Source organism: Erpetoichthys calabaricus, chromosome 16, assembly GCF_900747795.2.
Source record: "Erpetoichthys calabaricus chromosome 16, fErpCal1.3, whole genome shotgun sequence".
Classification (NCBI taxonomy): domain Eukaryota; kingdom Metazoa; phylum Chordata; class Cladistia; order Polypteriformes; family Polypteridae; genus Erpetoichthys; species Erpetoichthys calabaricus.
The window spans coordinates 92,034,992-92,057,562 of record NC_041409.2 but is presented as its reverse complement, the minus strand read 5'-3'; the positions used below and the strand labels follow the sequence as shown (position 1 = coordinate 92,057,562).

Here is a 22,571-nt window from a genome sequence, read left to right as displayed (position 1 = left end):
ATCCATCTGTCTGATGATCGACCCTTCAGACATCCATATCGACGTGTCCCACCAGGGCAATATCATAAGCTCCGTCAAGCGCTCACAGAGATGGAAGAGCTTGAGATCATCCGCAAGTCTAACAGTGAGTGGGCCTCCCCACTAGTGCTTGTTTGGAAGAAGAATGGTGATCTCAGGATATGTGTGGATTATCGCTGGCTGAACATGCGCACAGTCAAGGACGCACATCCCTTGCCACACCAGTCTGACTGTCTCGCAGCTCTGGGAGGGAGTGCCATCTTTAGTGCCATGGACCTTACCTCTGGCTTTTATAACATCGCAATGGCAGAGGAACACAAAAAACTTACAGCTTTCACCACACCCATGGGGCTGTATGAGTTTAACAGGCTCCCGCAGGGCCTCTGTAATAGCCCTGCAAGCTTCATGCGCCTCATGATGGGTATTTTTGGTGACCAGAACTTCCTGACGATGCTCTGTTACTTGGATGATGTGCTAGTGTATGCACCCAATGAGGCTGAAGCCCTCAAGAGGCTGGAGATGGTCTTCAGCAGGCTCCATGCTCATGGACTGAAACTGGCCCCCAAAAAATGCCAGCTACTCAGAAGAACTGTGAGGTTCTTGGGGCATGTTGTGGATGAAAGTGGTGTCTCAACTGACCCTGACAAGGTCAAAGCTATCGCTGCTATGACAGAGGCTGACCTTATGATGGAGGATGGCTTAACGCCATCACAGAAGAAGATCAGGTCATTCTTGGGCATGGTCATGTACTATCAGCAGTTCATCCAAGATTGTTCCAGTATAGCTAAATCCTTGTTCGCCCTGACTGCTGCACCTAAGGGGAGGAAAGGGAATGCACGAGGTGCTGCTTCGTTCAGGAAATTACATCCAAGTGACTGGAGGCAAGAGCAGCGTGACTCATTTGAACAGTTAAAATCTACTCTCTTAGACTCTGTTGTCCTTGCACACCCTGATTTCAGTCGACCATTCATCTTGTCCACAGATGCCTCGCAGGATGGATTAGGTGCTGTGCTATCTCAGGTCCAAGAGGGTGAGAGTAAGGCACGCCCCATTGCCTTTGCCAGCAAGGCTCTCACCCGTGCTCAGAGCAACTATCCAGCGTACCGTCTAGAGTTTCTGGCACTGAAATGGTCTGTTTGTGATAAATTTAGCCATTGGCTAAAGGGACACAACTTCACCGTCTGGACCGACAACAATCCGCTAACCTACATCCTCACAAAGCCCAAACTCGACGCGTGCGAGCAGAGATGGGTAGCAAAATTGTCCCCATACAACTTCAGCATCAAGTACATCTCTGGTAGTAAGAACATTGTTGCAGACGCCCTAAGCAGGCAGCCCTTTGTCCAAAATCGTGTTTGCCAGAGGCTCATTAAAGAGCCGTACAAAGCACTGTTAGAGGAGTCGGAGCAGGTTAGAGAGGGCATGGTCCAGGAGGCATTTAGAGTCAGTGCTAGCAACCAGAGTATCAAGTGCTCATTCCCACCTGAGAGCCTTAGACACTGCTCTATGACAAGCGGTGAAGTGTCTGCGGTCCTTTCAGGTCATATGGAATGGGACCAAGGAGCCAACCAGAGGGTGGTCACTTGGTTGGCTCAAGACCTGGAACAGCTAATCCCACCTGGCCAAGATGCCTTGCCTGTCTTCTCACTCCAAGAGCTCCAGGATGAGCAAAGGAGAGATGCTATATTGTCCCAGGTCATCCCATTTGTCACCCGAGGGAGGCGGCCATCAAGGAGAGAAAGGGCTGTACTATCGCTGAAGGTTCTTAAGACTCTGAAACAATGGGAGAAACTGAAAATGCTTGATGATATCCTGTACAGGGTATGTAAAGACTCAGTGACTGGGAAGAAGCGCCACCAGTATATGACACCTTCCTCCCTAGTCACACATGTTCTTCGTGGTGTCCACGATGATGCCGGTCATCAGGGTCAGAGTAGGACACTGTACCTGGCAAGGCAGAGATTTTTCTGGAGTACAATGGAGCACGACGTCCGAGACTATGTCAAATGCTGCAAACGCTGCGTAGTCAGCAAGACACTGGAGCCAGAGGGGAGAGCCCCACTCGAAAGTATCAAGACTACATACCCCCTTGAGCTGGTTTGTCTGGACTTTTGGTCTGCAGAGGACTCCAGAGGAAGGAGTGTGAATGTATTGGTGGTGACAGACCACTTCACCAAGATGGCCCATGCTTTCTGCTGCTCAGACCAGTCAGCAAAACAAGTTGCGCGCCAGCTCTGGGATAGATATTTTTGTGTCTATGGATTCCCCCAGAGGATCCATTCAGACCAAGGGGCGAGTTTCGAGAGCCAACTGATCCAGGAGCTTTTACAGATTGCAGGCGTGAAAAAGTCCAGAACAACACCTTATCACCCAATGGGGAATGGCCACACTGAGAGGTTCAACAGAACCTTAGGGAACATGATCAGAGCCTTACCGCCCAGGGATAAGATTAAATGGCCGCAAATGCTGCAGACATTGACTTTCGCATATAACTGTACAGCTCATGAGTCAACTGGGTATGCTCCCTTCTACCTGATGTATGGGCGGGTCCCTAGACTGCCGGTGGATGTTATGTTCCACAATGTGGAGAGGAACAGTGATATCATTGACTATGATAGCTATGTCAGGAGAATGAGGGATGACCTCAAGGAAGCTCTCATCTTGGCCCAAGTCAACACTGATTCCAGCCAGCTGCGCCAGGCAGACTTGTACAACATGAAGACAAAAGGTGCAGACATTGAGGAAGGAGATCGAGTTCTCTTGGCAAACAGAGGTGAACGTGGTCGCAGGAAGTTGGCTGACAGATGGGACTCTACACTGTACACTGTGGTCTCTAAAGATTCAAAGTGCCATACATACCACATCAAAAACACCATTAATGGACAGGAGAAGATTGTTCATAGGAACTTGATCTTGCAAGCTAGCTTCTTGCCAGTGGTAATCGAACAGGAAGTGGAGCCTTCCTTTGATAGTGGCTCTGAACCAAGTTGGGACCAGTGTGATGTGGAGAGAACTGCCTCTGTGACTGGATCAGAAGTTGACCCTATAGAGCGTACTGCCAGTTGGGTAGCAGAGACAACCCCTTCAGGGGTTCCTCCAGAAAGAGAATGTGCATCATCTGAACCTCCTGAAGTATCCCCTGACAATGCTGTGCCAGAGGCTGACAACTCCCAAGCAGACAGTAATGATGTAAGTAGTCATGCTGGACCATGTGCTGTGAGTCACAGTGTTGGGGTTGAGACAAATAGGGCCAACAACAGTGAAACGGATAGTATGCATGGTGCAGAAGTGCCAGAACTGAACCACAGTCATCCTGAGGACCAAGTAGCCAGAGGATCAATGTCTGAGATCACTTTGATACACGATAGAGCACCAAGTAACACAGTAGGGCACATCAGAACAAGAGTAGGAAGGATAGTAAAACCAGTTAACAGATTGATTCAGAACATGACGCAGAGAAACAAACAAGCTAGTGGTGGTGTTAGTGGGTTAGCCAAAACTTTATTTTTGTGAACAACCGTCAGTTATCCTATTGGAATAGTTCAAAGTTAATTAGCAATGTGTATAATATGTATAATTCTGTTAATTAAGTTCAATGTTGGAGTAACAGTCATTTATTCATTAGGATGAGATTGTGTATAAGGCACCTTCTTACGCAAGTGAACATTGGAAGTCTGGCCAGCTTCCTTTTGACACTTTCCCTTTTGGTTGGGAGACGGTTTTGTCGCACATAAGAGTACTGTGATGTACTGTGAGAAAATAATGACATGTTATGTTATGTTACTGTTATTCAGAACTCTGCCATTACCTGACCCTCAGTGTTTTGAGAAGTTCAGAAGGGAGTATGTGGCTGAGTTAGTTTGTTTTATTGTGAACATTCTCAAAACTATATTTTTTTATACTGAAATTCTTCTGTTTTATATATTGTGAATTTTGTTTAATGTGAATGTAATCATTGTATCTGTTGTATATAGTTCTTATTTGTCTGTTGTAGCAGGGGGGGGGCTTTAATTAATGTAACACCCATAGGACGCACATGTGACGTACAGCAGACTCCTGGCAAAAGCTGGAGGACGCTTTTGCAGGTAAGGTGCTTCTCAATGCTCTCCGTCTCTTGTATAAGCTGACAAGTTTTAAATGAGTGTTTTTCTGTCTGAAACTGAGTGGAAACATCACACCACGTGGTTGTTGATGTGTTTTGAGGGTCTGTTGTCACTTTTGGTCGGCAGAAGTGGATTTTAAAAGTGTTTGGTTTAGCGGAGATCCAACCTCATTGGTATTTTGTTTGGCTTGCTACAGGAGACAGAGAGCGCCTGACGTTACATGTGCTGACTGTGCCCTTTACTGCTTGTCTTGTAGGTATGTTGCAACGTTAATTATTGTCCTTCATTGTTGCTGTTTATATTCAATTATTAAATTTGTATTTATCGTATTTGTGTATATATGGTTAATTAAAAAAAAAAAAAAAAGCTGGAGGACGCTTTTGCAGAAAAAAGTGGATGACGCTTTTGTAGAATAAACGGCAGAATTTGGGTATTGCTGTGTCTGTCTTCTTCCAAATCACCAGCAGCCATTCTAAAGCCGCTACACTAATTTAATAATGGAATTGTGTGCTAGTGTACTGTTTATTCTTTACGGTATTTATTTATTTAGGACTGGCAGAGTGATAGCACTGCTGCCTCACAGTATGGAGTCCTGGGTTTGCATCCTGGGACTTCCCTGTGTGGAGTTTGCATGTTCTCTCCATGTCCGTGTGAATTTTCTCCCACTGTCCAAAGACATGCAGGTGAAGTGAATTGGTGACACTAAACTGGCCCGTGTGTGTGGATTAGATTAGATAAACTTTATAATCCCATGGAGTAATTCATGTGTGTGCGTGTTTGTGTGTGTGATGGACTGGCACCCTGGCCAATTTATCTTCCTGTCTTGTGCTCTTTGCTGGCTGGGAGAGGCTCCAGATCCTCGCAACCTTGGTCTGCATTATGAGGGTTAAAAATTGACACGATATTTATTATCTTTGGTAATTTTTTATTAAGGGTGGCACAGTGGTGCAGTGGTAGCTCTGCCGCCTTGTGGTAAGGAGACCAGAGTTTGTGTCTCGGGCCCTTGCTGTATGGATTTGGCATGTTCTCCCTGTGTCTGTGTGGTTTTCCTCCTGGTGCTCCACTTTCCTCCCACAGCCCAAACACGTGCAGGTTAGGTGAATTGGCGATCCTAAACTGGCCCGACGAGTGTCTGGTTGAGGAGTGGGTGTAGATGGTGCCCCATCCAGGGTTTGTTCCTGCACTGTGCCCTATGCTAGCTGGGATCCAGTATTCAGAATCCAGGCTCCAGTACCCCCAGCGATCCTGGTCAGGACTAAGTGGGTTAGAAAATGGTCGACTGGCTTTTTTATTTCTGTCTTTATGTATACATCATCATCGCTATGCTGTCATAGTCCATGTGACAATAAAGATCTCTAATGTAATGTCAATTTGCAGATGACACAACCTTCATTCATTCCACTTTGTGGTGTTGTCCTCTGTCACCTGTACAGTCTGTCCCTAAGCCTCCAGAGAGTGCCCTTCTCTTATCATGTATGTAGCACCAAGCGCACCACGTCATATTTCTAATACATGTATAAATGTATGTGTCCAATACATTTTGATCCTAATTCAAATTCCGATTCCGACTAGAAGGCAGCCATTGGCTCACTTCAACTCTCATTTCTGTTTGAGTGTCGTTTAAGGAAAAAGTGAAGCAATTCGGAGGACTGCATCTTAAAAAATAAGGCAATTAAACTGATGGGCAAACAGTCCATTAACAGCAGAATCGGTCAGTGTTGCAAAAGTGGATGGAAGAAAAGCCTGCAGCCACGGTAGCCCTCTAGGATCGGAGTTGGACATGCCTGATATACATTTACACTCCCACCCATTCTACTCGCCCTGTAACTCCCTGAAAATCGTCCCATTCCTGTGCGCCCTCCGTTATTTTCATTTTGATATTCTGTATGTGCGTCGCGGTGTCTTTATGAACCTTAAAAACTCGTCTGTCAATTTTTCCCCTTCTCTTTCTTTCTTATTCGTGTATCTGCTGTCAAGTCTTCTCATACTGATTGGAGGTGGGGGAAGACTTCTTATTTTCGTGTCACGCACAGAAACGAAAGGGCTACTGTGACACATAATAGCATTTTATTTCACGTACTGCCGCAATTTTACGACACATTCGTGTGGCGACCCATCACAGACACGGATTAGGTCGCAGCCCGTAGTTTTAAGAAACACCGCCCGGTTTATGCGCTGGTCGCGAGGAACGGGCGGAGAAAGTGACGTCATATTTAGAAAAACGCCCCCAAAATGCAGCGCGCGGGCGACTCAGCGAGCGCTGTCCAGGGAAAAATTTCAAACTACGCGACGATTCGGAGTGACGCGGCGTCCGTGTATTCAAAATGGTGAATTTCAGGGAGAGACTGATTAAATGAATATGAGGGATGAATATGACGCAACAGGTCAGGAAGGCGTGCAAAACCTTTGAAATGCATTTTCTCATCTTGTGGGTTACCTCAGCACTCACTCGCCCCTCCTTCACCGCTTTTGGTTAATGGATCTGACAACTCTCACCTTGTCCTTTTCTCCCACCTAAAGTCGGCAATCGCAGGCACAGCCCTTCATCCATCAGCAGAGTCTCTCATCCTCTGCTGTGACATTGATAACAATGCGACATTGACCAGACACAGCCGCGCGCAGATCGAACGGGCCGCAACAGGTATAAACGTGTTTATTTGGCTCAGCGCGCGCTCGCCTTGCATTCGCGCGGACGTCACGCGGGAAGTGTAAATCAGCCTTTAGGGATTCGATCAAAGATTTATCCTGCAGTTGTTGCGCTGTGCTCCCCCCTTTAAATCCAATACAAGCATAAAAAATGCCGAGTTTCCTTCCGCCGAGATCTGTTTCCTGTGATTGCTGCTCTCAGGAACAATAAAGAGTTTCTGCCAGTCCTGGGCTCTTTCCTGATATCGGGCTTGTGTGTCTCAACCTTGAGTCGTCTCCTCTTTATCCATTCCCACTTTCCTTTCATTGTCTTGATTATTTGTTTACACTTCTTTTCTTATGAATGAATATCCCTGAACAGTCTGTTCTTGTTTTGCAGATTCCCCTTGTTCAGGCCAGAGGCAGCCAGGGTGATGCCTGGTAAAGGTGGGGTGCTGGTCTGGTGATGGTAGTCCTGTTTGGACAGTAAATGATGTCATCTCTCAAACGTCCAGTGTTGTACAATAAAAATAATCCCCTGCAGACCACCAGCCTTCATAATGCCCAGGTTCAAGGCAGGGGTGGTGATGGTGGTGGGGGGGTTGAATATGGGGCTGAGATGAAAATGTGAAAGGGGGAGGATGGGAGGTGGACTGAGAGGAAGGGAAGGATGTGGGAGTTTCCAGTTTAGGCTGCAGCTGCACACGGACAATCCCAACAGTGAGTCCTGCGTGGTGATCAAAGCTGTACCTTCCTGGTGAATTCTGAGGGGGTCAATAACGCTGGCACAAGAGTGGGGAAACTGCACTCCCAGCAGCTTGGAAATAACTTTGGACACCCCCTGAATTTGTCCCAGATAGTGCGACCCTGTGGGACACCCTTACAGGACAGAGATCAGGTAAGTCATACTCGATGGTTGACTCTTTGGTTGGTGTGTAACACTAAAAATGATAAAAAAAAAGTAGAGGAGAATGGGGCGACGCTAAGTGTGCAGCATGTGAAGGTGTCTTTGACAGGCATGGCATCAGTTACCTCACCTAGGTGTTATTGTCTGAGAGCAGACATGAGCTGCAATAAAACATCGTCAGCCTTAGAAGATCTAAGGGGGTCCATAGTTGTAACGCTGGCCCGGCGTGCTTGGCTTGTCTGAAGCCGCAGCCCGACGTGCAGACGGACTTAGGGCACAGTTGCCAGGGTGTCTTCTATGCCAGCCCGTATGCTCCACTCTCTTTGTTTATTCCCTATCTGTTGGTACATTTGATACTCTGCACTCTGTAATAGGTGGTCCCAACTGGCAAGCTGATTTCAGCCAAAAAAAAAAAAGAAAAGAACATAACCACAGTGTGAGACCCTCTGGGCCCGCTAACCCTTTTAATTAGTTTTTTGATTTGGTGGACCCCTCTTAAAGTGGTGTTACCAGCCCAGCCCTGGAGGGTCAAATAACTGAGATTAGCTACGAGTGGGAAGGGTCATCAAGCAAGAAGGTCCATTTCATGTGAAATCGGAGGAAGGGTCAGTCTACGTTTAGTGTATACAGCGCCTTTCAAAGTGAGCAATGTTCCAATGTGCTTTGTGTAATCAATGGATTTGATATCTGGTTGGGTGGGCGAGATGAATCACCCGGGATTTTAAATATCAAAATGGATGGCACTTTATGTTGACAGGTAGATGAAGGGCGCTGATTCAAGTAGGGCGAGTAAGCTGGAACTCTTTAAGGCTGCTATTCATCTTCAGTAGCGTCAAGCGTTGGAGGGTCTTACCAGCCTAAGAGCTGTGACAGTGACAATGTGGGGTGGTGTTAAAGCTGCCCTGCCTAACTCACCGTACTTTTGACTTTCTGCGGCTGATGTGAGTCTCTTTTTAGGTCTCGTTTTTAAGTCGTTGAGGTGCGGCTCTCACATCGGGATACCAATATCAAGCAGCGGAGTGCAGGGAACAAGTGTGAAAATGTGAGGAAGTAGAGAGTGGGACGGCCTGGGAATAAGGAGGAAAGCAGGGCTGGGGGCCATCGTGGAGTGTGTGCCCAATTTACATGCTATGTAACGTTATACATGCATTCTGTGTGGATGGGTATAAGTGTGCGGGTATTTCCAACAGAGAAGTTCTCTTTTTACATGCATGTGTGGTGAGCGGGCAGGCGTACAAATGGCTGCCATCGCATCATCCAGGAGGATGTGGCACTTTGCTGGTGGTGGCTGAAGTGGCTCCCCACTCATTATGTGAAATGAGAAAAAGCGCCATATCACCGTAAAGAATTCTCATTATTATGATTATTATGCATAACACAGTATAGTATGGGCCTGGAAATATGCAGCTGTGACTTGCCCTCCCAAGGGCGGACGCCTGTGTTCATACGATGGCACCTTGTGACTGGTGGACAGACTCTAAATGGGCCAGCATAAATAGTTGGGTTACCCCATTTAAATGTGGGCATTTAACCAAAACAAAAAAAAAAATCAAAGTCACTCAATTTTTGAAATTTGGCCAGTAAGGCAATTAAGCGCAGCAAAGCAAAAAAAGGGATCCCATCAGCGAGAACTTCGCCTGCATTGCTAGTTGGTTCTTAAAAGAGCTGCCATCTCCCGGGCACTGCCCGTTTTTATAGTGTCCTATCCGGAATGTGGCGGTACGGGCACCAGATGTTGGTCTTCAAAAGCTCGGAAAACCTTGAGAGTCCCTGATGTTGGACCTCGGACCCCTTCCCAAACTGTATACACCCTGAAGCTTCAAGGTAGGAACCTGGATGTGATCTTTGACAGCTCATTCAGACTCGACAGACTGATACATTTTGTGCAGAATTCCTCCGGCTGAGGCGTTTAGCTGAGGTGACGGCTTTACTTTCTTTTAGTGATCTGGAAAAGGCCATCCGTGCTTTTGCAACATCTCGTTTGGAGTTCTCAATGCAGTTCTTTGTATGTACTGTAGGTGTTGATCAGGCCTTGTTAGGACACCTACAATTAGTCCAGCATGCAGCGGCTCTCGTAAGCATCTCCCTATTTCACCGATACTGACCTCGCTCCACTGGCCACCGGCCCGCTTCAGAATCAATTTTAAAGTTCCATTACTTGTTTTTAAAAGTTTGAATGGAGGAGCCCCATCTTACGTCTCAGAACGTCTTCACTTGTATGCGCCAACAGGAGGACTGCGGTCTGCTAGCCAGATGCTCTTCGTTGTGCTGAGGTCAAGGCTGAAGCAGGATAGGGTATGGGGGGAATTGGGCTTTTGCGGGGGGGCTGCTCCTTTTCTTTGGAATGGCTTGCCTTATTATATTAGGGCTGCCCCGACATTGGCCATTTTTAAGTCATCGTTAATATCTTATTTCTTCTTGCTCTCATTTGACCCAGCAAGAGGTTGACTTTATGTTTGTATATGTTGGCTCATGTACATTCATGATCATAAAGACACTATATTGACAAAAGTATTGGGACCCCCGCCTCCAAATAATTGAATTCAGGTGTTCCGATCACTTCCATAGCCACAGGTGTATAACATCGAGCGCCTCGGCATGCAGATGGCTTCTACAAACATTTGTGACAGAATGGGTCGCTCTCAGGGGCTCAGTGAATTCAAGTATGGTACCGTAATAGGATGCCACCTGTGCAGTAAGTCCATTTGTGACATATCCTTGCTACTAAATATTCCACGGTCAACTGTTAGTGGTATTGCAACAAAGTGGAAGCAATTGGGAACAACAGGAGCTCAGCCACGAAGTGGTGGGCCACATCAAATCACAGACTGGGGAGAGCACATGTTGAGGTGGGCAGAAGTCTTCAACTTTCTGCAGAATCAATAGCTACAGACCTCCAAACGCCCAAGAACAGTGTAGCGTAGCAAGCTTCATGGAATGGGTCTCCATGGTCGAGCAGCTGCAGCCAAGCCTGACATCACCAAGTGCAATCCAAAGCCTCAGATGCAGTGGTGTAAAGCCCACCACACGCCACGGGACTTGAGAGCAGTGCAGATGTGTCCTCTGGAGTGACGAATCACGCAATCCAATGGACAGGTCTGGCCAGGAGAACGGGACTCACCTGACTGCATTGTGCCAAATGGAAAGTTGGATTGTGGTGTGGGGTTGTTTTTCAGGGGGTTGGGCTCGGCCCCTTAATTCTGGTGAAAGGAACTCTTAATGCTTCAGCATACGAAGCCATTTTGGACAATTTCATGATCTCAACTTTGAGGATGGCCCCTTCCTGTTCCAACATGACTGCACACCAGTGCACAAAGCAAGGTCTATAAGGAAATGGATGAGCAAGTTTGGTTTGGCTGCACAGAGCCCTGACCTCAACCCGACAGAACACCTTTGGGGATGAATTAGAGACTGTGAGTGAGCCAGGCCTTCTCATCCAACATCACAAATACACTCCTGGTCCCAAATTCCCATAAACATACACACTCCTACACCTCGTGGAAAGCCTTCCCAGAAGAGCTGAAGCTGTTAGAACTACAAAGGGTGGGCCAACTCCATATTAAAGCCTATGGGATGTCATTAAAGTTCATGTGTGTGTAAAGGCAGGCGTCCCAATACTTTTGGCAATACAGTGTATGTATGTGTGGGTGTTTGGAGTTTCTCTTTTATGTAATGGCTGGTCATGTTTGCAGTTCTGTGATGTGTATATACATATTTGAACCCTTTCGTGCACAGCACTTAAGTTCAGTTGCACTTGTTGTAAACGTGCTTTATAAATAAAGTTTCACTTGACTTGACTGTCCTTGGGCTGCCTCTCAGAACTGCGAGTGAAAAGTGAAGCGGTGTGAGCGTCGGCGCCCCCTCTCACTCTGGGGTGGTATTGCTTACCTCCGCAGAACCAGAAAAAGGTGATCCTCAGACACGCATGGGTGACAACTTGTGCTGAAGGCATTCAGGTGTGTGTGCTTGTGTTCTGATTGGCAAATAGAACTTCACAGATTTACGGAAGCCTCCACCCATAAACAAAAACTTTTATTATATTATGACAAGTAGCAAAACCCTCTCAAATATGCACCAGAATGGCTAAATCAAAAGAAAACTCTGATGACAGAAAATGTCTGACTTGGCAGTCCCTGTCCCAGTGAGGCGCTATACGGGCGTATTCTGTTGGTGAAAAGGAGCCCCCCGTAGTGTTTCTTGACACACATTGCTGGCTGAAAGTCGTCAGTGTTGGTGTGTCACAGAGAGGATGTGCAGCTTTGTTCATAGTGGCACTCAGTTTGGTTTGCCCACATTTGTGAATATACACTATATACAATACAATACAATTTATTTTTGTGTAGCCCAAAATTACACAAGGAGTGCCACAGTGGGCTTTAACAGGCCCTGCCTTTTGACAGCCCCCCAGCCTTGACTCTCTAAGAAGACAAGGAAAAATTTGCAAAAAAAAAGCCATTGTAGGGGAAAAAATGGAAGAAACCTTGAGAAAGGCAGTTCAGAGTGAGACTCCTTTCCAGGTAGGTTGGGTGTGCAGTGGATTCACAAAAAGGGGTAAATACAATACAATACACAGAACAGAACAAATCATCAATATAATATAATAGTGCACTAGAAATATTACAAATACAGAGCATAATCCAACAGTAGATGATTTGATCAAAGTCCTGTAGACCTCGGCCATCAAACTGCCTCCCCCTATTGGCCATTCCACAGCTTAGTCAGTGCTGGCCCAGCCAATCCCATGAAAAGACCCCTCTACCCAATGATTCCTGCGATCCTCCAGAATAGGTGATGGTTAGTAACAAATTCTAACTATCATATTCCTTATGTTTTAGTGCTAATGACTGACAACAGAGATGCAGTCTATACAGTTAATCAGCAGCTCTAGTCAGGGTGTGCTAACCTGAAGTAATGAGTCTTCAGCCGGGATTTGAAAGCTGAGACCAAAGGGGCATCTCTTATAGTAGCAGGCAGACCACTCCACAGTTTAGGGAGTCCTGTAACTAAATGCTTGACCTCCTACTGTTATTTTATTAATCCTTGGAATCATAAGCAGACCGGCATCTTGAGATCTTAATGTGCGCTCAGGTTTGTAAGTCATGATAAGTTCAGACAAGTAAGCCAGACCTCGGCCATTTAAGACTTTATATGTTAAAAGCAGGATTTTGAAATCTGCCCTAAACTTAACCGGGAGAGAGTGTAAGGATTTAAGAACTGGAGTTATGTGTTTGTATTTTCTTGTTCTTGTAATAATTTTTGCAGCAGCATTTTGGATTAACTGGAGGCTGTATAAAGAGCAATTTAAAAATCCAGTGAACACCACAGTGCAGTAGTCAATCCTACTAGAAATAAATGCATGAATTATTTTTTCCCAGAATCCTTTTTATTTAGAAAATGCCTTAATTTCCTAACATTTTTAAGATTTAAGAAACATGATTTGGACAACTTTGTAATGTACGCTTTAAATGACAAAAAAGAGAACTCCTATATTGTGGGCTGATTCAGTAAAATGAATGGTGATTCCAACTGAGTTAAATGATGACAAAATATTGTTGTGATCAGCGTTATTCCCTCCAATAATTAACATCTCTGTTTTATCTGTATTTAAAGACAAGTAGTTCTCATTCATCCACTCCTTCAATTCACTAACACAACTAATTAAAGACAACATTGAAGAAACTTCATTTGTTCTAAATGAAAGGTATAACTGGGTGTCATCTGCATACGAGTGAAAATTAACATGATGTTTCCTAATGAGAGATCCCAGTGGAAGCATGTGAAGTGAAAACAGTAAAGGTCCCAGTACTGAGCCCTGCGGGACACCATATTGAACTTCTGTGTATAATGATGGAGTCCTGTCAGCACATTTCTGTACGTATTGGAATCGATTTGATAAATAAGAACTAAACCAAGCGAGTACAGTGTCTGTGAGCCCAATATCATTTTCTAGCCTGTGCAGTAGAATAGAATGGTCAACGGTATCAAACGCTGCGCTATATGGACGAAAGTATTGGGACCCCCCTCTTATTTACTGAAATTCAGGAGTTTTAGTTAGACCCCTTTACCACAGGTGTTTAAAATCAAGCACCTCACCATGAGTCTCCATTTACAGACATTTGTGAAGCAACATGGGTCATTCTGAAGAGCTCAGTGACTCCAGGCGTGGTACTGTGATAGGATGCCACCTTTGAAATAAGACATTTTCACACTTTATTGCTAAACAATATTGAATCCCAGTGGATTTCATTTGGCTTTTTTGACCCCGATAAACAGAATTAGATTCTTGAATGTCAAATTGAAAACAGATCTCCTCAAGATGGTCTAAATGAATTATAAATATAAAACACAGGCTAACTGATCACATAAATATTCACCCCTGCCAGTCAGTATGTAGCAGATGGCAACCATGCCAGCCTGGAGTCAGTGTGCTCGGGTCTCTCTCTTGCTGTCCCGTCAGCTTTGCACATCTCCATTCTGCCATTTTTCTTCATTCTTCTTTGCTAAACTGCCCAAGCTGTGTCAGGTGTCATGGGGATCGTGAGTGAGCCGCCGCACATCCTCCATTGCATGGAGGTCTCGACTCGGTGTCTGCCCCTCCAGGATCTTCACATTGCTGTTACTTGAGGCCATTCCTTGGGTAGCTTTGGCTTTCTGCTTTTGGTTGTTGTCTTGCCATCTTCTCCCAGGTTTCTTGCCGACTGCTTTAGGTTTTCCTTCAGGATTTCTCCTTAAAGGAATCTAAACAACCAAATAATTGATTACAGAAGTGGTCAGCTTCTTCGAATCAGCGTTTAATGGATGGCAGCCATGACAGCCTTCAGTCAGGGTCCTCAGGTCTCTTGTTCTCCTTCAGCTTTGCACATTTCCCCCCCAACACTGCCATTTCCCCCCCAGTTCTTCTTCTTTGACAAACTGCTGAAGCTGTGTTAGGTGTCATGGAGATCGTGAGTGAGCCGCCACACATCCTCAATTGGATTGAGGTCTCGACTCGACCTCTGCCCCTCCAGGACATTCACTTTGCTGTCTTGAAGCCGTTCCTTGTGTAGCTTTGGCCTTCTCCTTGAGGTTGTTGTCTTGCTGGAAATCAAATTTTCTCCCAAGTTTCTTGCCCAGTTCTTCAGGTTTTCGTCCAGGAATTCTCCTTTTCTTAGTGCATTCATTTGCCCCCATAAGCCTTGCAGGGCCTGCTGCAGAAAGGCGTCCCCTTAGCCTGATGCTGCCACAATGGTGCTTCACGGTGTTTGTGACAATGTGCCGTTTAACACAGCGTTACACCTGATGGCCAGAAAAAGCTCCATTTTGGCCTCATCAGACCATTAAACTTTCTTCCAGCTGACTTGAGAGTTTCCCATGTCCCTTTTGACAAACTCTCGGTGCTTTTTCTTTGCCCGTCACCCTCAGAGTTAGGACTGGTTAAGCTCCGGGGTACCGTTGTTTTCTGTAGAGGCCCTCCAGTCTCATCCACTGTAGCTTGTAACTCCTTCAGTGGTCTTTTGGTGGCCTCCCTCACTGGTCTCCTTGTTGACTTGATGTTTTGTGGACGGCTGATTTCCTGCTCTGCCATCCCCTTTGCGTTTCTTCATGATTGATTGAACTCGACTCCAAGGGATATTCAGTCGCTTTCTTGTCTATGTCCCCTGATTGGAGCTTTCCGTAGAGCGGCTTGTTGTATTTTATTTTGTCCTCATTTTGTCGGTGGGCCCACCTGTGTGATACGACTCAAGTTGGTCCTTCCACATTCAGGCGAATTTAGAGGACAGTCAAAGTGAAACCCTGGATAGGTGGTCTCCACTGAACTCATTCTGGGATTTCTCAAACCAGCTGGCTGCAGCAGTGATGATTTGGGGGGTGACATGTTAAAGGGGGGGGGTACGAATGTGATCGGTTACAGGGGTGCATGAACGTTTGTGAACCTTTTAGAATTTTCTCAGTTGTTGCATAAATGTGATCAAAAACGTGATCAGACCTTTATGAGAATCTAGATACAAAGAGATCAATTAAACAAATAACACCTTATTTCATATTTGTAATTAATTTACATCACTTTGCACAAATCTGTTTTTCCATTCACGTCTAAGAGTCTTTTTCTATTGATCAGCGTCTTAAAAAAAAAAAAAAATTAAATCCACTGAGTCTCAAAGCTGATTTAACGTAAAATGGGAAAACTTTCAAGCTATGGCCTGTAGGGGCGTCACTGAGCCCCAAGCCCCAGACACAACTACACACAGACAGTCCTGGGTTCCAGTAGTGTGTCTTTTCCAGACAATTCCTTCTTACAGGTTCTTCTTCTTCCAGGATATCAAGCCATCAATTCTTTTCTTTTATTTATTTCCTGCTTTATCTTTTCTCCTCCACTCATCCGAGATGAACATCGCCTGACTCACCTTCCGACTTCTCAGGGAGTAGGTGAAGCACTCCCTTTCATCCTGGGCATGGGAGTATGTCTGGCTTAACAAGTGTGCCCCCCTAGAAGCACTTCTGGGTAAGGCAGAACCCCTTCCTGACTGGCACCCACACACCCCAGCAGGGCTGCCCACCACAACTACAACTCCCACGCAGCCCTGTGGGTGTCCAGAATGAGAGCCACACCAGAGGGATGCTGCCACCCATTGTGTTGGGGGAACACTTGGCGTTGTGAGGCAGTCACCCTAACAAAAAAAAAAAAAAATACCAGGGGTGGGACACCTGTCTGTCTGCACCTTCCTTTACAATGGAGTCAAGTACAACGCGTTCAGGCTTTGGAATAGGCCTGCGTATGCTTACTCTCTGTGTTTGGGTGTCTTGTGCTCAAACATCCACACATAGTTTCATGTGCAAGTGTGCAGACCTGCTTAGGCTCAGAACTGACAGAGCGTGAAAATGTGTGCAATGCGTGTGACTCTGAGATGTTTGACAGCAGGTGTGAGTGTGCGTATGTGTTTATGCCCCCAGATATGTGTATACTTACCATATGATTAATTCAAGTGTGTGTCACGTCAACACAGGGCGTGTGTTGTGTTTGAAAAGTCCATTTGTGCAAATGTCGACTTCTCTGGCTTTGTCAACACAGCTTGGCTACGTAAAGCACTTTGAGTGTCTAGAAATCAAACTGACTATCTATTAGATAGTGTCCTCTTCTCTATGCTGTGGTGTGCTAGGCCAGTAACATCACATCAAGGAAGGGCCACCAAAACAACATGCTAATTAAAAGTGCAGGCTCAGTTATGAGACACATGCCAGACCCCCTGGAGGTTGTAGAGGAGAAGAGAATTAAAATAAAACTGAGTGCCATTATGAACAACGCTGCACAAACGCTCTGTGATACAATAGCACTGAGGACTTTCAGCCAACAAATTATTCAGCAGACGTGTGTCAAGAAACCACTAAGGCCCCCTGTTGGTATGAAGGAGCCCCTCAGCAATATGTCTGTATAGCACCTCACTGGGACTGGGACGGTCAAGGCAGAGGTTTTTCTTTCATTTTAATTTTCTTCCTTTTTAGTCATTCTGTTGTGTGTTCCAACCATAGATAGATAGATACACACACACACTATCTATCTATCTATCTATCTATCTATCTATCTATCTATCTATCTATCTATCTATCTATCTATCTATCTATCTATCTATCTATCTATCTATCTATCTATCTATCATATAGTGCCTTTCATCTATCTATCTATCTATCTATCTATCTATCTATCTATCTATCTATCTATCTATCTATCTATCTATCTATCTATCTATCTATCTATCTATCTATCTATCTATCTATCATATAGCACCTCTCCTGTTTATCTATTGTGACAGGAACAGAGGCCCACAACAAGGCCCTTGTCAATTACAGCTTCTCGCTATCAAATAAATAGGCTTTGTTAGGAACTCCACCCTCAGCGATGCAGAGTCAAATTCTGACACCATTTCTTGGGTCGTATCTGTTTCGTGTTTTTTTTTTGGTGTATCCAATAAAGGGGGCACGGCAAGTCTGGGAGGAACTTGGTAAGTGCTGGACAACCTCCATGGGTTTCAGATCTGGACTGAGGGCAATAGAGATGTTTAGCAACAGCACCCCCTTTCATTCTGGGGTGGTATTGGTTATCTTGTCTGAGGTTGGAAGGTGATGCCCAAAGGCACCAATGTGTGACACTATCTAATGAATAGCAGAGGCACTATTTAATTATTACCTAACTATCTATCTATCTAGTCATTCTGTTCAGACCATAGTCTGTCTGTCTATCTATCTATCTATCTATCTATCTATCTATCTATCTATCTATCTATCTATCTATCTATCTATCTATCTATCTATTATATAGCACCTTCACATTATCTATCAATCTGTCAGATAGTGCCCATAATTTCTATCCACCTATTGTATAGCACTATTCCTATCTATCATATAGTGCCTTATCTATCTAGCTATATATGTATGTTGTGTTCAGCAGGGGGCACTTGGCTCACCAAACACCCACCCAGACACAAGTATAAAATGAATGAAAAGAGTTTTATTGTGGTAAGTGTTTCCCACGCCCCAAGAACAATACAGAAACACAGTAGCATAATATACAAACAAGCTATACTTGTCTTCTCTGTCTCGGTCACTGCCAGTACTCCTCCATGCAAGCTCCATTCCCTTTCCCCCAGATCTGACTCCCCGGGTTGAGGCAGGTAGCCCCTTTTATATTAACCCCAAGTCAAGTCAAGTCAACCCCAGAAGTACTTCCAGTAGCCCCAAGACTTGGTGAGGCTGGAGCCCCACAAAGTAGGGCTCCTCAGACCCTGCAGCATCATCTGGCAGCACTCATGGAATCCAACAGGGCTGAGCCGATGAACTCCAAGTCCCAGAATGCCCTGTGGGAATCTATGGTACTACTGTAACCCAGGAGTGCCTGCCATCTACTGTTCTGGTGGAGACAATGTCCTGTGCATGATGTCTCCCCTTGTCCTCCCCGACTTATGGTGTCCTGGCCGTTCCTCACAGTATATTGTATGTAAATAAGCCCAGTCAAGGGATATAATCCTTCCAGCAAGTCCGTGGTCTGCCTTTGGATCTTTTCCTAAAGGATTCTGCCAGGTACACCCCTAGTAGGTGCCAAGAAACATCCTAACTGCGCTCCAGAAACAGCTCAACATTCTGTTTTGAGAAAAAGTGATTGCAAGTGCCTTTATGTCCGTGAGTCAGTATTTGTCAGGGGGCATTTCAGTAAGTACACACACTGGCCTTGATACCTTTGTGTGCCCCCATCTTCACCCCCATATGCAGCCCTGTGTGTAACTGTGTGTTTTCTGCTTGAATGTCTTTGTGTGCCTGACCAGGTCTTCTTCTTCTTCTTCTATTGATGTTTGCTTAGCTCAGCAGATGGACTGAAGTTCGACGTTTCAGCTTTAATGTGTTTTTCTCTCACCCATTCAAGTGTGCAGGTTGGGCACGGCGTCGTTCGTCGCCCTCACCTACCAGCAGTCATGTTCTCCGAGGACCGCAAGCAGAGCAGCCCACGCTTCCGCAAGCTGCATTTCCCAGTGGGCCTGTGGATCAACTCCCCCAAGAAACACTTTGCTAAGCTGGGTCGACGCTGGCCAAGTGCTGGTTCCGTCAAGTGAGTTTGCCGCCGAGGCGTTTCTTCATTTTGACGTTTCCCTCGTATGCCCTGCGCTCACTTGTTGATCTCTCCGTGTTTCCACCTGACAGGTCCACCACCAGTTCAGATGCAGCTTCTGCTCCCGACGTCCCCAGTGCGGGGATCAGTGGCACGTTTCACTTCCAGCATCAGATGACAGCCCACCCTGAACACTTGTCCTCCAATCCACCACCGTCTTCCTTATCGATTTCTACTCCCTCCCTGGCCTCCCACTTGCCCCCTCTGGGGTCTTCGCCCACACCACCCTCTTTCCTGCGCTCAAAGCCAGCAGGTGGAGCGTCGCAACCCCGACATAAGCGTCTCTCACACCTCTTCCAAAGAGGACGTTCCAACAGCGACCGTGAGAGACAAGGTGGGGAGCGGGAGAGGGTCCCAGAGGCAGTCTACAACCCCCCAGGATTAATTAAGATCTATGCAGATGCCCTCTCCACGGGGGCAAATTACAAGAGTGTGCTTGCCACAAAGGCTTCAACTGCCGGGGAACTTATAGTCGACTTCATCTCTCGCTATGGCCATGTGCTGCAGCAGCCCACCAGCAGCCTTGAAGAACCAGAAGGAGAAAATGAGAAGGACGGAAGTCAGAATGAGTCTGGCACTCCGGGACACCATCGTGCAGCCACAGCAGATGACTTTGTGCTTTGTGACGTCATTGGGAGGTCCAGGTCCGAGGCCAAGGTCCATCTGGTGAGCAGTGGATGGGTAGCTGAGTGCCGACGGGCTCTCAGTGGCTCAGAACGTCCCCTGCTGCTCATGGAGATGTGGAGACCAAAAGAAGGGTTTGAACGGCGCTTCGAGATCCGCCGGAGAGATGATTTTGAACGTGAGGAGCGTGAGAGGCTCGAGAAGGAGCGCAAAGGAGAGGCCAACAGCACAGCTGGTAAGAGCTCTTGAGGCACCTCAGGACACAAGGGTGGGTGCAGGGTGTGGCACTCAGTGGGCCACCTTTTAAAGTCACATGCTTTTCTAGGTGGCATCGGGGTTGAGGGGCAAGGGGGTAAATAAGTTATTCTACAAGAAACGCGCCTTGCAGTCTCATTTTAGATGTGTGGTTTAAAGTCCAAGGTAAGCCAGCCAGGAGCTGGTGACTCCAAAATGATGACATAGCTGGTGTCTCTTCAGGAGTTAGGGGCTGCCGAGCGCATCCTCACTGTTCAGTGGGTTACCTTACAGTTGAATTCTGACGTTTCCATACACTTTGGGTGAATTCTTTAAAACTCACTCTGTAACCCCACCACAGACTTTATACTAACAAACTATACATTTCTCATATCATATAAGACTTCGATTTTGTGCAGGGCAAAAGTCGTTTTCTCCAACAACGCTCACAGACCTCAGAGAATTTCACTTTTTATTGACTATTTCACAATTCCAGTAGCTCACAAGTTTACATACACTTTGTTAATATTTGGTAGCATTGCCTTTAAATTGTTTAACTTGAGCCAAAACGTTTTGGGTCACCTTCCACAAGTTTCTTCCAATACGTTCCTGGAATTGTGGCTCATTCCTCCAGACAGGACTGGTGTAACTGGAATAGGTTCGTAGGCCTCCTCTCCTGGCTCACACAGGCTTATTCAGTTCAATCGGATTGAGGTCCGGGTGTTGTGATGGCCATACCTTGACCTTGTTGTCCTTAAGCCATTTTGTTACACCTTTGGAGGTCTGCTTGGGGTCTTTGTCTATTTGGAAGACTCTTTTGTCATTTCCCTTCCTTATGATGCCATCTATTTTGTGAAATGCACCAGTCCCTCCTGCAGCCCCTACAACATGATGCTCCCACCCCCATGCTTGACGGTTGGGATGGTGTTCTTTGGCTTGCAAACACAACGATGGTTGATGATGGCCAAACAGTTTGATCTTGGATTCATCAGACCAGAGGGCATTTCTCCACAAAGGAAGATCTTTGTCCCCATGTGCCATTGCAAACTGCGGCTTCTGAGCAGTGGCTGCTACCTTGCTGAGCAGCCTTTCAGGGTATGTCGACATCGGACTTGTTTTACTGTCGATGGAGATATTTGTCTGCCTGTTTCCTCCAGTGTCTTCACAATGTCCCTTCCTGTTGTTCAAGGATTGAGCTGCACTTTTTGTGCCAAAGTCTGTTCTTCTCTAGGAGACAGAATGTGTCTCCTTCCTGAGCGGTATGACAGCTGTGTGGTCCCGTCGTGTTTATACTTGCGTCTTATTGTTTGTACCGATGAACATGGAACCTTCAGGCATTTGGAGATTGTTCCCAGGGTTGAACCACATTTGTGGAGGTCCACCAGATAGATAGATAGATAGATAGATCTTAATTTTAGTATAGTAGGCAGGATTAGATAGATAGATAGATAGATAGATAGATAGATAGATAGATAGATAGATAGATAGATAGATAGGAAAGGCACTATATGATAGATAGATAGATAGATAGGAAAGGCACTATATGATAGATAGATAGATAGATAGATAGATAGATAGATAGATAGATAGATAGATAGATAGATAGATAGATAGATAGATAGATAGATAGATAGATAGGAAAGGCACTATATGATAGATAGATAGATAGATAGGAAAGGCACTATATGATAGATAGATAGATAGATAGATAGATAGATAGATAGATAGGAAAGGCACTATATGATAGATAGATAGATAGATAGGAAAGGCACTATATGATAGATAGATAGATAGATAGGAAAGGCACTATATGATAGATAGATAGATAGATAGGAAAGGCACTATATGATAGATAGATAGGAAAGGCACTATATGATAGATAGATAGATAGATAGATAGATAGATAGATAGGAAAGGCACTATATGATAGATAGATAGATAGATAGATAGATAGATAGATAGATAGATAGATAGATAGATAGATAGATAGGAAAGGCACTATATGATAGATAGATAGATAGATAGGAAAGGCACTATATGATAGATAGATAGATAGATAGATAGATAGATAGATAGATAGATAGATAGATAGATAGATAGGAAAGGCACTATATGATAGATAGATAGATAGATAGATAGATAGATAGATAGATACTTTATTAATCCCAAGGGGAAATTCACAAAATTTCACCATTGTTTTTGTCTGAGGTCTTGACTAATTTCTTTTGTATGTCAAGCAAAGAGGCGGTGGGTTTGATGGTAGGCCTTAACATCCATCTACATGTTGAGTCCAGTTAGGCTAATTGGCTATCAGAAGCTAATTGTCTAATTGTCTAAAGGCTGGACATCATTTTCTGGAATTCTACAAGCTGTTTAAAGGCACAGGATATAAGGTCGCTTGGAGATTCCTTTATCTATCTGAACT

General features: G+C 45.4%; 2 protein-coding genes and 1 long non-coding RNA gene across 3 annotated transcripts in view; 2 read left to right on the top strand and 1 right to left on the bottom strand.

The window, feature by feature from the left end:
* LOC114666881 (cytochrome c oxidase subunit 6B1) overlaps positions 1–6,639 on the bottom strand; it is a 30,077-nt gene extending 23,438 nt beyond the window's left edge. The window contains exon 1 of the mRNA XM_051919840.1: positions 6,618–6,639. The gene's annotated coding sequence lies outside the window, so the exon portion shown is untranslated. The remainder of the gene's footprint in view (positions 1–6,617) is intronic.
* On the top strand, positions 3,874–4,373 carry LOC127526016 (uncharacterized). Its single transcript, XR_007933641.1, has 2 exons — positions 3,874–4,103; positions 4,318–4,373. It is a non-coding gene; the product is annotated as an uncharacterized LOC127526016 (long non-coding RNA).
* A 741-nt stretch (positions 6,640–7,380) lies between the features above and the next one.
* Positions 7,381–22,571, top strand: part of rasip1 (Ras interacting protein 1) — a 47,075-nt gene continuing 31,884 nt past the window's right edge. The window contains exons 1-3 of the mRNA XM_051919841.1: positions 7,381–7,644; positions 19,046–19,228; positions 19,321–20,147. Of these exons, the coding sequence (XP_051775801.1) occupies positions 19,095–19,228; positions 19,321–20,147 (961 nt within the window). The 5' untranslated portion in view covers positions 7,381–7,644; positions 19,046–19,094. The remainder of the gene's footprint in view (positions 7,645–19,045; positions 19,229–19,320; positions 20,148–22,571) is intronic.